General features: G+C 43.7%; 1 protein-coding gene across 5 annotated transcripts in view; it reads right to left on the reverse strand.

Annotated features, from left to right (window-relative positions):
* Positions 1-10,508: 10,508 nt before the first annotated feature.
* Positions 10,509-18,254, reverse strand: part of MAFK (MAF bZIP transcription factor K) — a 29,263-nt gene continuing 21,517 nt past the window's right edge. For all 5 annotated transcript variants that reach the window (XM_083153075.1, XM_083153071.1, XM_083153072.1 and 2 more), the window contains exon 3: positions 10,509-17,798. In XM_083153075.1, the coding sequence (XP_083009201.1) occupies positions 17,367-17,798 (432 nt within the window). In that variant the 3' untranslated portion in view covers positions 10,509-17,366. The remainder of the gene's footprint in view (positions 17,799-18,254) is intronic.

Genomic DNA, 18,254 nt, shown 5'->3' on the forward strand with positions numbered 1-18,254 from the left:
AAGAGTGAGCAAGGCGCCAAGTCTTATACAACTCTCACAGCAGGCACCAATGTACTGCAACTAGAACACACAAGGAGACTGTGCAGATGTATTTGATAGCATGCATGTATACTGTGTGTGATGGAGTCTGTAGCCGGAACAGAACTTGTATTGGAAATAAACTGCAGCAGCTACAGTGTAGCACTTCATATAAAGATCCACAGACATACAAGTGTCAGATCCCATTAACCACTTTGGCGGTATGCCCAGAAATTTGCAGGGCTCAGCTGCACTGCTGCAAGCAGGCTGTCCCAGAAAATGTCCGGGCATAACACCAGTAGGTAGGTGTGCCTCCAGCTGTTCACCACCACTGGCACACCACCTCTAGTGGCACACTCCCATTGCTCCCCAACGTCTGTCGCTCCCCCCCTAACCTCCGTGCTCCTGCATATGGCCGAGCTCCCCTGCCACCACTCCCACTGCATCAGTGACCAAGTGAGGTTTGGGGTGGCTCGTGGGGGAATCAGGAGCGTTCGGGAGTGTGGGCGCCTGAGTCCCCCCGAACCTCCCCGAGTGGCCTGCCACCTGGCCACTGCTGCAGTGTGAATGGGGCAGAGGTCAGGAACACAGGGGGACAGACAGGAGGGGAGTTGTCGGGACTGTCTGCTTCCCTTAAATCAGGGCTGGGCAATTGCGGACCTCCAGATGTTGATGAACTACACATCCCAGGATGCTTTGCATTAGTTTTGCTATGTGGCCATGCTGAAACTGATGCAAGGCATGCTGGGATGTGTAGTTCATCAACATCTGGAGGGCCGCAATTGCCCAGCCCTGCCTTAAATGGTGAGTATTGATGGGGCAGGACAAACCTGCCCTGGTAGGTTTGTCCTGCACAAACAAATCCCACCACTAATCAGCATCATAGTGGCATTGCGCTGCGACCCGGCATGCCAAGTGGGGCTGTTTGGTGTAACTGCAGCAATGATGTACGAGGACATTTCTGTATATTAATAATGATTTCCAATGATAAAATATATGTTTGGGTATCTCCCCAATGTGTCACTAATAAGAATACACACTGAGGTGTTTTCACTTTCTGGTCATTCTACAAGACATCGTTATCACTGCCCTCTCCTGGTAGAATACTTCATGGCCACTATAATCCACATTTTGTATGGTATGTCAGGTCCGGCCCCTTCAGACATGTAATAATTCACTACCTCCTAACTTTCTGCAATGTGTTACAGCTGATTTTTCATTGTAGGTAGTATTGGGAATCTTTGTAAACATTTCAAATAAGAATATTCACAAACCCAAATCTTGTAACTACAAGATGTAGACAATAACTCAAAAGTCACCTGATGTTCATAAACTTTCACCTACTTATGGTAAAGCCCTATACACGTGGTGACATAAATCACTCCGTGAGCATGTCAGCGACCAGCTGATAAAAATGACACTGCCGGGGGAAACCGCTGGTCGCAGGAGTATGCTCCTGTGGCCGCTTCAAGGCTGGTCACACGAGCGAGCTCCTGGCGACCGGTACACATGGGGACATGGTCACTCAGCGTCCACATCCCAGGTGATACTGGCTAGAATTGCCCCATGTGTATGGGGCTTAAGTCTTTAGATTCTCATTCTTATGGAACTATACTTTGAATCAGTGCTATTAGGAGCAAATGCAACATTTCTGGAGTTGGATTTCCAAATGTATGATTCTACAACACATTAGACATGTAGTTCCAATGATCACATTAAGCGACTTACGAGATTCTCTATGGTGCAATAATGAAGCACTCATATCAGGATGCAGTCAGCTTCCCGCTCTTGGTGATCCAGTATACCAAGGCCAGCACCCTGACTTCAGAAACTTCAGAAAAGCAGCGCTGGCTATTTGATAGAATCAGGAAGCCAACGCTGGAATACCAGGGACGTGCAGTCAGGGGAGGCAGTGCCTCACCTGTCATAAATGATAAAAAAAAAAATACAAAGATATTTAACACACATATAGTGTGCAATAAAGTACGGATTATTACCTGTTAGTACGATTTCCTCTACTCCTCCATGGCAGCCAACCTCTGGGTTCTCTCCCTATAGGTAGTTATCTGGAAAGGAACAAAAAAGACACCTCCCCTATATAAGGACTGCCCCTTCCTAGGCTCAGTGTCTTTTCAATTATACAGCTTAAACATAACACAAATATACATAAACTTTTTTTTTTTTTTTAAGTTGCTCATGGGCGGGAATAATGCTGCCATGGAGGAGTAGAGGAAATCGTACTAACAGGTAATAATCCGTACTTTCCTCTACCTCCATGGCAGCCAACCTCTGGGTAATACCCTAGCAGTTATTTCACTGGGCGGGTTTCAACTTAATAATAAATAATAACTTGTATGTTACAATATATATCCATAACAATATGTAAACAGGACCATCAAATGAAAAAAGGATACGAGGTTTTCTTCACCTCCTTTTCCTTGTCATTAGTTTTCTTCTCTTTTTTCTTTTCTTATAGCGCCACTGCGCTAAGGATCTTTCTCCCAAACTTTGCATCACTTGATGACCCTACATCTACTCTGTAGTGTTTGGTGAAAGTGTGTGCTGAGGCCCAACATGCCGCCTTGCACAGTTCTTCCATTGAGGCCGCGCCCCTTTCTGCCCATGACGCCGCTACTGCCCTTGTAGAGTGCGCCTTGATGCCTTCGGGCGGATTTATCTCTTTAATCCTGTATGCCTCTGCTATGCATGACTTGATCCACCTGGCTATAGTTGTCTTGGTGGCTCCCAAGCCCTTGTTTTTCCCCTCTGATATTACAAAAAGTCTCTTGGTCTTCCTCCATGATTCCACCCTCTTCAGGTATATCAGTATAGCCCGTTTGACATCCAATTTATGCAACCTAGCCTCCTTTTCATTCGCCGGTTTGTCACAAAAGGTGGGTAGTACTATCTCCTGATTCACGTGGAATCGCGACACTACTTTTGGTAAGAAGTTAGGGTTAGTCCTTAGGACCACCTTGTCGTTGAACACATTCAGAAACGGCTCCTCAGCCCAAAGAGCCTGCAACTCTGACACCCGCCTTGCGGATGTTATTGCCACCAAGAATGCCACCTTCAGGGACAACAACCTGGTGGACACTTGCTCCAATGGCTCGAATGGTTCTTCTGTCAGTACATTCAACACCATGTTTAGATCCCATGGCGCCATGGGTCTGTGAAATGAAGGCCTTATTCTCTTCGAGGCTTGTAGAAACCTCTGAACATACTTGTTATCTGCCAGTCTAATGTCCATCATAGCTCCTAGAGCTGCCACTTGTACCTTTAAAGAGCTCACTGAAAGGTTCCTTTCTAACCCTCTTTGCAGGAAGTCCAGTACCGAAGTGACCAGCTTATGGTCTTTATCTTCCCTTCTGCAGAGCTCTGTATATGCCTTCCATATCCGATAATACGTCTTAGACGTCGAGTATTTTCTAGCCCTTAATAGGGTATCCACGACTTTTCTGGAAAAGCCCCTTGCTACCAAGTTTCTTGTCTCAGTAGCCACGCCGTCAGATTCCAGTGGTCGGGCTGCCTCTGTACGTGAGGCCCCTGTCATATCAGACCTTCTATGTTCGGTAGTTCCCAGGGGGTATCCACCGCCATCCTGACCACCTTGGCAAACCAGGCTCGCCTCGGCCAGTAGGGCAGGATTGCTATGACAGTCATCCGTTCCTGTTGGATTTTGTTCAACAGTCTCGGTATCACTGGGAATGGGGGAAAGACGTATGCCAGGCCTGTTCCCCAACTGGCGGTTAGGGCGTCCGCCTGCCATGCCCCTTGCTCCCAGTGCCTTGATATAAATTTTTTGGCCTTTGCGTTGTACTTGGTGGCCATTAGGTCCACCTGCGGGACTCCCCAGTAGTTTGTCAACATGTCGAATATTTGTGGGGACAATTCCTACTCTCCTGGTCTTATTGCCCACCTGCTTAGGGCATCTGCTCGCTGGTTTTCCTTCCCTGCGATAAACACTGCAGACAGGCTTTGGACATGTCTTTCTGCCCACTGGAGTATGTTTGCCGTCTCCTTCATCAGTTCTCGGCTCCTTGTACCTCCTTGGTGGTTCACATACGCCACTACAGCTCTGTTGTCCGACCGAATTACAACTTCCTTTTGCCACAGTTGCACCTGAAATGCCCGGCATGCCATAAGCACTGCCCTCATCTCTCTTACATTTGAGTGTGCCCTTGACTCGGCTTGACTCCATTGACCTTGTGCTGTTCTCATGCCGCACACAGCTCCCCATCCCGACTGGCTGGCGTCGGTGGTGACTAATATCTGCTCCCCTTTTGCGAATGATCTTCCTTGCCGCAACCTGTTTGTGTCCATCCACCACCTTAGGTCTTCTTTCGCTTGTTTTGACAAGGAAATCCTTTGCATGGGGTTCTTCCCGTCGCCATCCCATTGGGATAGAAAGCACCCTTGTAGGTTTCTTGTATGAAAACGGGCCCATTTGATAGTATCTAGCGCTGCCGACATGAGACCTAAAACCTTTAGGCAGTCTCCCGCGCACACTAGCCTTTTTCTCAGAAGCTTGATTACTTCCAACCTTAGTTTCTCCTGCCTTTCTGGTGTCAATCTGACCCTCATGGCTTCTGTATCTATCACAACACCTAGATACTTTGCTGCTCTTGTTGGTTCCAAGTGGCTTTTCTCCTTGTTTATGAGCCACCCGTGATGCTTCAGATATTTCATCACCTTCTCTGTATGATCTCTTGCCATTGCTTCTGTCTTCGCCATAATTAGTAGGTCGTCCAAGTATGGCCATATTGTCACCCCCTCTTTTCTTAAGTTTGCTATAAGCACCACCAGAACCTTTGTGAAGGTTCTCGGGGATGTGGATAGGCCGAACGGCAGAGCCGTAAATTGGTAGGTAATTCCTTTGATTTTGAATCTTAGGAATCTTTGGTGTTGTTGACATATGGGAATATGTAAGTAAGCGTCTTTTAAGTCTATTGTTGTCAGAAAAGACCCCTGCTTGATGTCTGGTAGGATAGACCTTACCGACTCCATTTTGAAGTTTTGTGTCTTGACGTATGTATTGAGTCTTCTCAGGTCCAGGATGGTCCTGAAGCCACCTGTTGCCTTTTTTACCACGAAGAATCTGGAGTGCCAACCTTGGCCTTCTTGATTCTTGGGTACTATGACTACGACCCCCTGGGAGATCATAGTCTGCAAGCTGCTCATTAGCGCCTCCTTCTCCTTCGGGCATTTTGGCACTGGGGACTCTTCCATCCAGCTTCCGGGTGTCATTATGAATTCTATTTTGTACCCGGTGGAGACCACTTCTTGGACCCACCGGTCCTCCGTGGATCGGAGCCAGGCCTGCTTGTACTCCAATAGCCTGCCTCCGACCTTGTCCCTGGCGTCATTGTGATGACTGCCTGAACGAGAACCTTCCTTCTTTGTTCCTTTGGCCTCGAAAGGAACTCCGATTTCCAAACCACGGCCGCCTGTAGTTTCTTCCTGGCCTGTAAGTTCTCGCCTCTCTAAATTCTGATTGCTGAAACCTCTGAGACTTATTGAAGGGCTTCTTTGCGCCCCTGTCTTGCGGTAGCCACACTGATTTTCCTCCCGACACCTTTGTGATGATGTCATCGAGTTTTTTCCCGAATAAATACTCTCCCTGAAACGGTAGCGATACAAGTTTATTTTTTGATTGGGCGTCTGCCGCCCATGGTTTCAGCCACAGGGCCCTTCTCACTACTGTCGCATTAGCGTTGACTCTTGCTGCCAACCTGACTGCGTCCAGTGAGGCATCGCACACGAACTCTATGGCCACCTGCATATTCTGGACAATCTTCAGAAGGTCCGCCCTTTTTATGCCGTCAATCATGTCTGACTCTAGGTCCTGACACCACGACCTGAGCACTCTGGAAGTGATTGCAATCGCTGAAGACGCTTTGATCGCAGCCCCTGATGTTACGTGTTGTTTACGCAACCCCATCTCCATTTTACGCTCCATGGAGTCTTTGAATATATTGGCGTCCTCCAATGGCAGCGTCGTTTTCCGGGATATACGTGCGATGGCAGCGTCTACCTTGGGCGGTTCCTCCCACATTTTTACCTCCTGTGGTTCAAAAGGATACATTTTGTTAACCCTTAGTGGCACCGCCACCTTTTTATCCGGGTGTGCCCACTCATCTTCTACTACTTCCTTAAGTGCCAAAGACAGCGGGAATGTCTTGGACTTTTTCTTTTTGTCTCTGAAAAGCAAATCTTGCAGTTTGCCTTCCTCTTGCACCACATCAATATTAAGAGACTTGTTCACAAGCGTAAAGAGATTATCCAGCAGGTCTGGATTAAATTCCAGTTCTGCCTTCTCCTGCATCACTTCTCCTTCCTCAACTTCCTCCTCTGCAGCAGGAGCAGGACCTTCTTCTGAATCCTCTGAATTAGCGGAATCAATCTCCCTAGGCCTCTTAGCCGACATCTTTGCCAGGTCTTCCTTTGTCACAAAGGTATCCGCCAATGCCGTCCTAAGCTTTGCCACCAACTCTGTCATTTGTGAAGGCGCCAGCAGCTGAGAGCCTTTGCAGTTATCACAGACAGACCCTGTGCATTTGTCAGGAAGCGTCTTGTCACAGAGCGTGCACTTAGCCAGATGCATCTTTTTATGCTTGGCCTTTCCTTCTGACTTTTCCTTGCTTGTCTCGGACCTGCCGAAGTATACAAACTATGAGTGCCTGACTATCCACATTAAGCACCAGCAAAACCATCCAAAGATAAGCAAATGACAAATAAATAAATAAAATAAATAAAATAAAATAAAATATACTAACTGCCTTTCCTGCTTACCCTGACTTTGCAGGCTGCTTTCTTTCTTCCTCCATAGCTTTACACTGTCTAACAGTATCTGCACAAGGATACACAGTATAAGCACATGTATAAGGCACCATAATCAGCCCTGGCTAAAAAGCCTAGGGCCTTACCTTCCACAAGAAATCGCCTCCTGCAGCTTCCTTCTGGAGAAGCAGTGGCCAGAAATTCACCCCCGGGTTCCTATGTCTCGTTGTGCCGGCGTTATACAACAATGGCGCCTTCCATGCGCCCCTGTCGCGCTTAAATGACGCTCGCGTCACCCCCGTGACGCGGCGTCCATATGTGTGGCTCAGGGATTCACCCTGTCATACTGGGCGTCTGCGTGCCGCGTCACTACGCCGGAGGGACGCGCCTACTGACGCGCCCTCCTGTGACACCCGCGGCGTCACCACCACGCGCTCAGTGTCTCTCTCCTTATACCGGCGCCCTGATGACGCGCGTGGCACCACGTGCAACAGACGTCGCCTGATGGCGCGCCTCCTATACTCCGCGTCCATGCCGCCCAGCGCTTGTTCCAACTCTGTGCCCGCCAGAACCCGGGGTAAGTTCCTTAACTGCGCTTGGCAGCAGGATATCCATGCCGTCGCCCTTCCACTCTGGGTGGTGGGAGAAGCCTAAGTCTCACAACACAGCCTAGACCCCAACTGCACTAGGCAGCGGAGAAGGCAGCAGCCAAGCTCAGGGTAAGCACTCACTACCTGGAAAGGAAAAAAAAGACACTGAGCCTAGGAAGGGGCAGTCCTTATATAGGGGAGGTGTCTTTTTTGTTCCTTTCCAGATAACTACCTATAGGGAGAGAACCCAGAGGTTGGCTGCCATGGAGGTAGAGGAAATATCTTATTTGTATTTTTTTTTTATATAAATTATGTGGTGGGACACTGTGGGGAGGCATCGGGACCTGTGCCTCCTGCTGACAATGTAAAATTGCCAGCAGCGGGGGGGCGGATCTAAGGACGGGCACAAAAAGTGGCTGAAATTCCCATTAGAAACCAATGGGGAAACGGCACATACACATCTGCCTCAGTGACAGGGCTGTCACTGAGACAGATGTGATAGGACAGCAAATACAGGCTGTCATACACTGACAGCATGTATCTGCTCTCAGAGCCAGCCCTATCTGCCGGGATCAGAGCGTGCAGCAGCAGCTGGACCAGCTGGGGGACACTAAGTACCAGACACCCCCTCCCCAGAAGCTATTACCTGCAAGGGTCGGGCACTGGCAGCGGGCATCTGCGGTGGCAGGTATCGGCGCAGGCAGCACCGGCGGTAGTGGGCGGCGGGAGCGGGACTCGTTCACAGTGCAGGGGCCAGGACGGTAGTGTTCCTTGTGCTGTGTGCAGGGAGCCAGGTAATGTGCTCCTGCAGCCGCACACGTGAAAGCCTGTGTCCTGTCCCCGTAGCTGCCGCTGAGAAACACAGTAGAAGAACCAGTGGCTGCAGCAGGGGGTCTGTGAACGGGTGTCCGTTGGGAGAGGAGGGTGAGTGCATACACCGGGAGAGCAGGGCACGGAGAGGCAGCCCTTCCCGCTGCGTGACAAGAGGGAGCACCCTTCTCCTGGTCCTGGCTGGGGGGTGGCTGCTGGTACACACAGACCGCCCGACCCCAGATGTCTGCTTTATCTTCCAGCCTCAGACTCCGGGGGCCGGCCTGTGTGCTAGCAGCTTGGGGGAGCACAGCATCGGGTGCATACATCACTGTGTAAGGTGACTTCCAGCACACATACATATATAGCACACATACATACATATATATATATATATATATATATATATATATATATATATATACACACAACCTGCATTCTAATCTGTAAGTATACAGGCTGGGTAAGGCTTGAGGTGATGATAGGTTTAAGCACTAGAGGGGGATGGTTAGGCTGCAGGGAGGGGAAGGCAGGCTAGGGAGTTTAAGCAGTGGTGGTTAGGTTTAGTCAGTAGTGTGAAGGGCTTCTAGAAGAGAGGGTTAGGGTTAAGGGGTGACAGGGGAGGAGATGTATAGTTACCTGACCTGTTGGGTTTCCAGTGTCTGTATTCTGGCGTCTCGACCGCGGGTCATCCATATATATCCCCTCATACCCACACCTGGCAGGAAAATTTGCAGCAGCTTCAAAAGTGATAAAATGGAGAGCGATAAACAGCCAGCCAATCAGCTCCTACCTGTCATTTTTGAAACCCAGCCTGTGACATGACAGGCAGGAGCTGGGTTTTTTTTTTATCACTCTCCATTTTATCACTTTTTGAAGTTTGGTTCAACTGGCCCTATGCAATTAATACTGTATGTAGTGGCCGCTGGCGAAACTGTGAAGGGGAGTTTCCAGGCAACTGGAAGGCCAGTGGTTAAAAAATAAAAACAAAACCAAACACTGAGGTAAAACTCTTTTATGAGACTATTTACCAGAGGGGAAAAAAGAAGAACAAACATAATGTGCTACTTTTCTCAAAATTATGATCAGCATTGTGTAATGGTTTCTATAAATAACAACAATAAAAAATAGTTGGCTCCTATCTTATTATTTTGGCCTGTATGGTCAACTTGCTCTTTAGGCACTCCTATTGTTTGGCCGCTCAACATGTCAGTCAGGATACCCAGCTTGGCAAGCATTTCATTTGTATTGCCTGCCCAGTTATAAAACCCACCTCACTCCACCCAATGCTGGAAATACATCTGACTATATATAACCCATTACCTGACGCGGTATGTCTGAACAACAATGTTCACAGACACTGTGGTACACACCTGCCAATAGGCTCTCGATATATTGGCAGTTTGAGCCAATATATATGATGTGTACTCAGCTTAACTCAGTCTGGCCTGCTCATTTCATGTCGATAACTGAAACATGCAGCTCTGTCATCACTAACATATTTGTTGTATATAGGCCACTCATCTCCTACTATCTATGTTGTTGTAAGCACTCCCATTACAGGTTAACAATTACCACCTCCCATCTGGATGTGGTATGGCGGTCCGTTAATTGGGATCCCGACTGCCGGTGCTCTGACAGGGGGTAAAGCGCAAAGAAGCCCCTTGCGGGTTCGCTTTGCTCACCGCAGGTTCTATTCTCCCTCTATGTGGGTTATGGACCCCCACAAGGGAGAACAACCCATCAGTCGGGATCCCGACTGCCGGGCATTTAAACAGCCGGAATTCAGATGTCTGAGCACTGACCGTTGGAATCCCGAATGTCTGTCAGTCATCCGGCACCCCTCCCATCCACCCCCACAAAATAACTGTATAACGGAGTACACAGATCGTGCCGCGAAACAAACGATCCACGGGCCATACACTGGATGATATAATTCAGGGACGTCACTGGGTCAATTGCCGAACATGCAGTCAATTACGATATCGTCAGATTTGACTGCATGTTCAGACAATAGATGTTTCTCGGTAGCGCACATCTTTAACACTATAGTGGATGCACACTGAATGATATGCACGATGATATCATAAACTATACCGTGCATATCGGTAACAGAAATTGGATAGTACGTACCCTCCTAAAGAAAAAAAAGTGAGTTAATAATGATCATTCTATACAACTTTGTTTTTCCATCTTTGCAGATTATGCATCAACCATACCGAGTATAAATGACCTTTTAGCGTACAATTCGGTATCGACTGCTATTGGAAGGAATTATGGTTAAATGTAATCCAGTTAATTCACAGAGACTTCAATGAGAACTGTTTATTGGAAAGGTACAAAACCAGTCACAGCAGTATTATATACAGCAATAAATTACTTTGTGGCTGTCAGATAAGGAGAAATTGGTGCACACATACATTACACAGGATTACGGTCTTGACATACAAACATAAATCCACGATTAACTTGGATATATCCCAATAATTTATTTTTTTTATATTTATATATGTATAAAAAAAAAGCAGCACAGGAAAAAAATAAATATTGAAATTAGCCTACTGAAAATCCACAGAGAAATCAGGAGGCAATGAACTCTACAAATGATCTCTATTCTTATTGACAGAAAAGCAATATGAACTTCCTTGTGGTGGGTTTTTACCCAAGATACAAAATATAGACAGGAGGAAATAAAATCACATTTGTAAAGAGCATTAAAAACAAAATAAAAGATATTGGTATGACAAACTGTTAAATCATGTTCACATCCAAGGGTTTTGCACAATTTCACCGCTTGAGAACATTTTATATATTATCAAATATAAAAAGGGTGAGGGGGTAGCAATTATGAGGTGCATTCACTCTTACAGACATGTGCAATATAACATTGTAGATGCTCTTCCACCGTACAATCACTTTTTCACTTGAAATACCAACATTTTGAAAATTGTTTAAGGGGTTAAGAACAGAAAGAAAAGCCACGGTGAAGGGTGATTATTGAGTTAGGTTCTGAACAACCTAATTCTCATTATACGTCGTGAGGATTTTTATTTACCACAAACACCCAGCACCAGATGGACAAAATACCAAAAGGAGTGGCTGTCTAATAAGAGAGACAGCCATATGAATAGGTCTCCAAATTATAACCCACTACCCTAAAAACAAAAAATAAATAAAAAAATAAAATAAAACTTAAATTACAATAATTGATTTTTTTTTTTAAAACACTCAACAGCAGCATCTTAGCATTTACCAAAATTGTACCAACAACTACTACACTAATACAGCATTTGGGTACGTTTGATTAAATATGTACTTTAAGGCGAATGTAACATTTACTAGATCCAAAATGATATTAGCAGACTCCATATTTTAGACATTACTGGATGTTCTGTGGCTTTTCCTAAATGGAAATGTAACTTTCTTTTGGCAATCATTTTACTTTAAATACACAACTTTAAAATAAAAATAAAAGAAACGGACTAGAAGGAAACACCACAGTATGATTTTGATGTTTGAAGATCATCATTTGTGGAAAGTATACAATTTGTCGACCCCTACGAGCCTCGTGATATGATTGGACATGGAGATATTCTCACGTGACAACATCTGAAGGCATCATTGTAGATACATATATAATAAATACCTGGAACCCCTAAATTATCATCAGTTAGGAAGAAAATGCAGCATTTTACCCCAAGACAATGTTACAGAACGACATAAAAACAAGCATAGACAAATTCAACTGATCATTCACAACCCGGATCAGAGGATGAACATTGCATTGGGCCACAGACTTCCATGTACTCATTAGCAATGTGTACAGACAACAAGAAAGTGCTGTAGATTAGACGTGGGAATAGGAAAGTACAACGGGATGACAAGACTAGGTTTATACAATTATTTATCAAGGATTCATGGAACTGGGACAATGGGCATCTGCTTCTCTCAAAGCCACCTTAACAGTCAACGTCTATTTAGATATCCATTCCCAATAGCTCATAATTAAGTAGTACATGTATGATAAGGCAACCTTGGACGTGGGTTAATACTGCATGTGCAATTGGTTCTTTAAAGTGGGTCTCCACCTTTAGAGGACTATTAGCATGTATACCCCTCTTGCACCTTCTATGATGCTTAATCTTTTCTGCACATTTCAAGCATGGTTTTAGATTGTGAAGTAGTTCATGAGTCATGGGCACAGATGTGCCTGGATAGAGCGGTTTAAAATTCAAATATCAAAATGATGTCTTCAGCACAATAAAAATATATAAATACAATGATAAGGATGAAAAAAAGGAAGGAAGGCAGAAAGATGAAGCAACGAAAACCGTTACAGGAGGGCACATATAGGGGGCAATTCAGGACAACTCGCTAAGCAGCGGTCGTTCAGCCACTCGGGGAAAGCCCAGTGTTTTCATGGAGATGCCCATAAAACACTTGGCATTCCCCTTTAGCAGCCCCCCTGTCCCGCCACTCCCTTCCCCTGCACGTGCAAACACCTCAGCGAGTTTGATACTCGTCAAAGGCATTTACACAGGAAGCAGACCCGCCATCGGAATGGGTCCGAATTTGGCCCCTTCCGAGTCAACATGAATCACCCCCATAATTCAATAAATACCATTTTTCTTTAGGTTTTTAGTCCTTTTTTTATTTTTAGATTGTTGGTATTCACATTAGCAGTCAACTAGACTGATTTGTTTTGCTCTTCTAGCGGTAAGCTTTCCTCTACTAGCGGTGGGTCTGCGTAAATAATGAAGAACGAGGGGAAATGACATTCTAGGTAGCCCAAGTATTTGCACCACACTGAATTTTAACACCGCTGCTACCATCATTAACGCTCTACCACTAGACCACGTTAACATTTTGAGAGAAACCCCAATGTTGTAACTGGCAATAATTTATGAAATGTATAAAGAATAAAGAGGCATGTTTTTATAAACCGTTAAGATGGAACGGTTATATGTACAAGGGGATAATACTATGGAAAATGGGGTAAACAAGGACTTTATGGCATTCAACAGATAAGCCCGAGCAAATTACTTGGACAATACAATGATGAAAAGTGTGGTGGGGACATGGAAGAATTCAATATCACAAAACAATACAAAAATCATTAAGTCTTTAACATAGCATAGCATAACAAACATTAAACTATTCAACGAATCACTTGTACAGCAAGAATGAATAGAGGAACATTAACCCATTGAACACTGCAACGGCCCAGGTTCAGTCTTCAATGGCAGGCTGTTGCAGTATGCAAGAGGTTAGGATACACTTTTTCCAAACAATTTAGGATTTTGACGTCAATTCCGGCTGGCTTATAGAGATCAAGGGGGAGAACTTTGTATCCTCTTACCCTGAAAAATATCTTCACAGTAACCCATATTTGCATTGTCGTCCAATAAAGAACTGCATAATTAAACTTCAAAAGAAACAATTAGATTTTCTCCCCGTAAAAAAAAAAAAAAAATACATCTGTACGATAAAACTTTTTAAATCTCTTTAAATATTCCCATTATGTTCCTTATGGATATCCAATATGGATTACCTACCATTACCATGGTATCGACAGCATAATGACGTCAAGGTCCCTGTTCTCCCTTTTATTTAGTTTCACTTTCCACCTGAACCCACCCCTGTAGGCAAGGAGGAAAGGAGTCACTGTTCCGGGCTAGAAATTTCGTAGCCAAAATCATTTGGCACACGTCAAATAAATAGTATTTGAAACAAAAAAAAATAAAACAAAACACAATTTGTGTAATATACTATAGAATATATATATATATGTATTTCATAAAAATGGTTTGAAGACCTTCTGTGGCCACTAACCCTAAATGCTAGGGTGGACTGGCATGGCTCCGTGACACAAGATACTGAAAGCGTAGGACAGATGACAGGATTTTACCCACTAACAAGCATGTTTCATGTCTTTTAAAGCCCCACATTATGTTTCTGGAACTATGAAGCCTTGTCATATTATCCAGGGAATTTGACGGACTACATTTAATGGGATAGAACTCAAGACGCCTTCACAAACAAACCCTGCCCCCACAGAGCTAAAAACAAAAATTGGAATATGATGAATGAGGTGTACTGTGGAGAAGAGAACACAAACACTTGTACTGTATGTTTCCAGGAAGCAGAGTAGAATGTTACGCATAGAAGAGGTTGTAGACACGTAGAGATGCTAAAGACAACATCTTATGGATTAAGAGCAGAAGACCCTTAAATACAATAGTTTAGAACACAGGACCCCACACAGTTCATGATTTCCATGATTTCGTAAATGTAGCAGTCGCTCCTGCCGGGTGACCTGAAAACATAACTTGTGTGGGGTCCCGAGAACAGAGTTGAAGAACCACTGCCATTATAATAACAGTCAAACAAGTTTGGATTTGAAAAGGGGACACTTGTGTAATCTTTTAAAACTAAGCCACTGGCTTATTCATATATTTAATATAGCTTTTTCATCTTTGCATAGCCAGTAGCAATTGCCTAATCAATTCAATAAGGATGCGATTAGATACCTTTTTGCAACATAAGAAAAGATACAAACCATTTAGATGATGAAAAAAAAAAAAAAAAAGTAAAACCGAATTGAGACTCCTGGCAAAATGAGAAAAAAAAAAAAAAAAAAAAAAAATCGCTAATCAACCATACGGTGGTGATTCAATTCTATAGGATGACCACAAAATGCTTTTGTAACAATTGGGTGAGAAACCTCGCTTATTCTCCCTCACACTGAGGAAAGTTTGACTGCCGTAATATACGGTGATGTGCACAGCGGGTCATTGTTGAGAACTGAATCTCCACATATACTTCTAAACAGGATTATATAAATTATATTTTCAAATGATAGGCTATCCCTTTCTTACAAGAGGCATGCAAAAAAAGATTAAGGCTATTAAACAGCAAAACGATGAGAAAGGACAACCCTGGAAGTTCTGAATATCTTCTAATGGCAGAATACAGCGTACAAACATAAGTCCTACTAACTTTACAAGATTTATAGCACATTCTTAAATCGCCTGCCTTATTAATCCCTCTGCTTCCTCCTTCATTCACTTTCTCCCACCTGTCCAACATAACAGACACATGCTCAGGAATTCTTCATACCATTCTAAGGTGGCAGGCAAGAAGGCATTCCTCTCGCCCCTTCCAAAAACCGACCCATCAGTGCACTGCATGCAACCTATCACCATTAGGACAGAAAACACAAAATGTGCAGCAACTAAACCAGTGCCCTAAATGATCCTGCCTTGTGCCTCAGTATGCCTCATGATAGACACCTCCGCACAAACTGATTGTAAACAAAAGCCACTGATCTCAATTTATATACGCTCTGGATTATTAATGTTTAAACTTCAGGCATTCTTTTGTAGAAGTCACCTTTATACTAGTTGCATCCTTTGTTAAGAGAATTTACATTTCTCTAATCTGAAACCTTTAACATTTTTTTATTTTTCCCTTGAAAGCTATACTTTATGGAACCAAACTTCCCAGTGAGAGAGCTAACCTTTACAACATACTTTTCCAATATCATGCCTGCCATTGGAGGAACCCAGGGTTCATGCCAAAGGGGGGTATTCAATGTGGGATTCCGGACTGTCGGAATGTCCCGACATTGGAAACCCGGGCCGTTTCCGGTCGGCTTGGCTGCAACTAGACAGGTGAAATTCACTTTTCCGCCTGTAGAGTTGCGAAAAGTGAGCGTGTCGACGAGAAAGGCCGCAGATTGTCGAGAAACTAGTCAATCCACGGCCGTTTCAGACAAAACAGAGCTAACTTATTTTAAAGTCGGTTCAGTTTTGTCGAACCCCACCTTCAACGCTGTTGGAAATGACAGCATTGAATAGGTGGTGGCTATTTTTCCTGATGTAAATAGCGCCCAACATTGAATACCGGCCATAGTCTTAAAAAAAAAATTAAAAAAGAAACAGTTCTACCAACACTAAGTGCCAATGAATAACCTTCAAGAAGTCTACTTTACTCAGTCTATGAAAACACGTTACCAATGACTTTCTTCATTGCATTCAGCACTGGGTATTCAGTTCTAACCAACACTAACGCTTAAAAAAAACATATAAAACCAACTACAAAGTCACCTACAGCACAATACACATCTTTCCAAAGTCACAAAATCTGCTCACCATAAAGAGACACTTACTGAAACCATCAAATAAAATCTGCCTTTGCATTTAGCTGTTATCCTACAATCTGGCGTTAGGATACCTCATTTCCAGGTATAAAGTTTAATCACTTTAATATTCGGTGTATAAACCCTAAAATTGATGAATGTTCAAGTGGAAAAAAGGAAATAATTGAAAGTCGCATGGTAACTTCAAGTATTTACAATTTAAGACGCACAATTTGAGACCTTTTGTTTTTCACTGAGCAGAGAAATTATATTGCGGTCTATATAGATTTGACGTGGTTGTTTATAAAGCAGAGCAAACCAATCAGTACAAATGCACTAGAATTTACCTGTACATAAACAGGAATTTAAGTTCAGCGTTCGGGACATCCGTTCAGATAATAAGAATGGTATAATTGCAAACCAGTTATAACAGCATAATGAACGTCATTTCTTAAAGAAAGCCTGAGTTTCAATAGAAAATCCATTTTGGAACGCTTAAAATTAAAAAAAAAAAATCCAATTTTTTTTTTTGCTCAGGTAAATCATAGCTCAACAAAACATCTAAGGGGCAGTGTGTACTCCCCCTACTGACAGGACCACGTGCCCACATGTAAATCAATACATTTTTATTTTTCCCCCTGTAAATTTTACAGGTTAATAGGGTTTTTTTTGCACTTTAAAAATATAAATAAATAAATTAAAAATTTGTGTTTAAGCTCCGTAACTTTCTTAAACTTCTGTTTATGAAGGGTCCGAGGATATCCGTGAATTTAGCATGAGGCTAGATTAATAGTTACATTAAAACAATTAACCTCATCCAAAAGTAATGAGTCAAATTCCCTGGTACAAATGCAAGGCCATAAGCGCTCAGATCTTGTGTGTTGTTGCTTCTATGCATCATGTTGGGGTCGGGCAATGGAATAAAAGGCAATGCCTAACATTTGTATAGGCAAAAAAGGAACCAAGAAACAATGAATCTCACAATGTCCCTATTAGAAAAGGCTGCTAGTTCTCGCCTTTCTTGGATACTAGGATGCTGCAGAGAATGGTATGGATGCAGATATGTCAGCAGACTTCACAATAGTGATGACACTGGTGGTGGCAACCTTGGTCGGGGTGATGGGGCCCCTGGCGACCGTGCGGGCAAAGGTCTGGAGGGCTTCGTATTTGGAACGTAGAGCATCTAACTCGAGCTTCATGCTGGAGTTCTCCCGTGCAAGCTTATCTACTTCGTGTTGCAACTCCACTCGCTGCCTCTCCAGCTCTTCCTTCTGGGTAACACGTTTTACTCGGCAGCTGGCAGCGTAGCCACGGTTCTTGAGTGTACGTCTACGCTGCTTTAAGCGGATGATATCCTCTTTTGAGAGACCTCGGAGGTGCTGGTTTAGCTCCCGCACAGACATGGACACGAGTTCATCGTCACTTAACACTGGGGCGTTCTCTCCCACCTCCTTCTTTACCTGTACAGGGTAAGCCACAGATTACTAAAATTGTCAGGGAAACCTATTTATCATTCTCCTAACATGGACATATTTTAAAGTGCTGCAACCAAAGATCATTCTAATGGTTTTAGTATAATACCTTTACAAAACAGACAAGAAAATACATAAAACAAACAAACAAACAAACATGAAAGCAAAAGTAAAAGAGTTACCACAATAATTGTTAAAGATTACTGTAATACAATGCAAAATAAAACTTTGTGAAGAGATCAGGCCCAGAGAGGTAATTATACTTTCCCCAATAATATATACAAAGAAAAAATATTAACATGCCAAAAAAACAAAAGATAAAATGCTCATATTATAAAACCTTCAACCAAAACTGCTTGTGCAGGAAAAGAAAAAAACAAAGAAAAGAAAAGGAGAAGACATTTTAACGATTTAGGGAACTTTCACACCTATTCATTTTGTGCT

The sequence above is a fragment of the Crinia signifera genome, chromosome 7 (genome assembly GCF_055691185.1).
Source record: "Crinia signifera chromosome 7, ASM5569118v1, whole genome shotgun sequence".
Taxonomy (NCBI): Eukaryota; Metazoa; Chordata; class Amphibia; order Anura; family Myobatrachidae; genus Crinia; species Crinia signifera.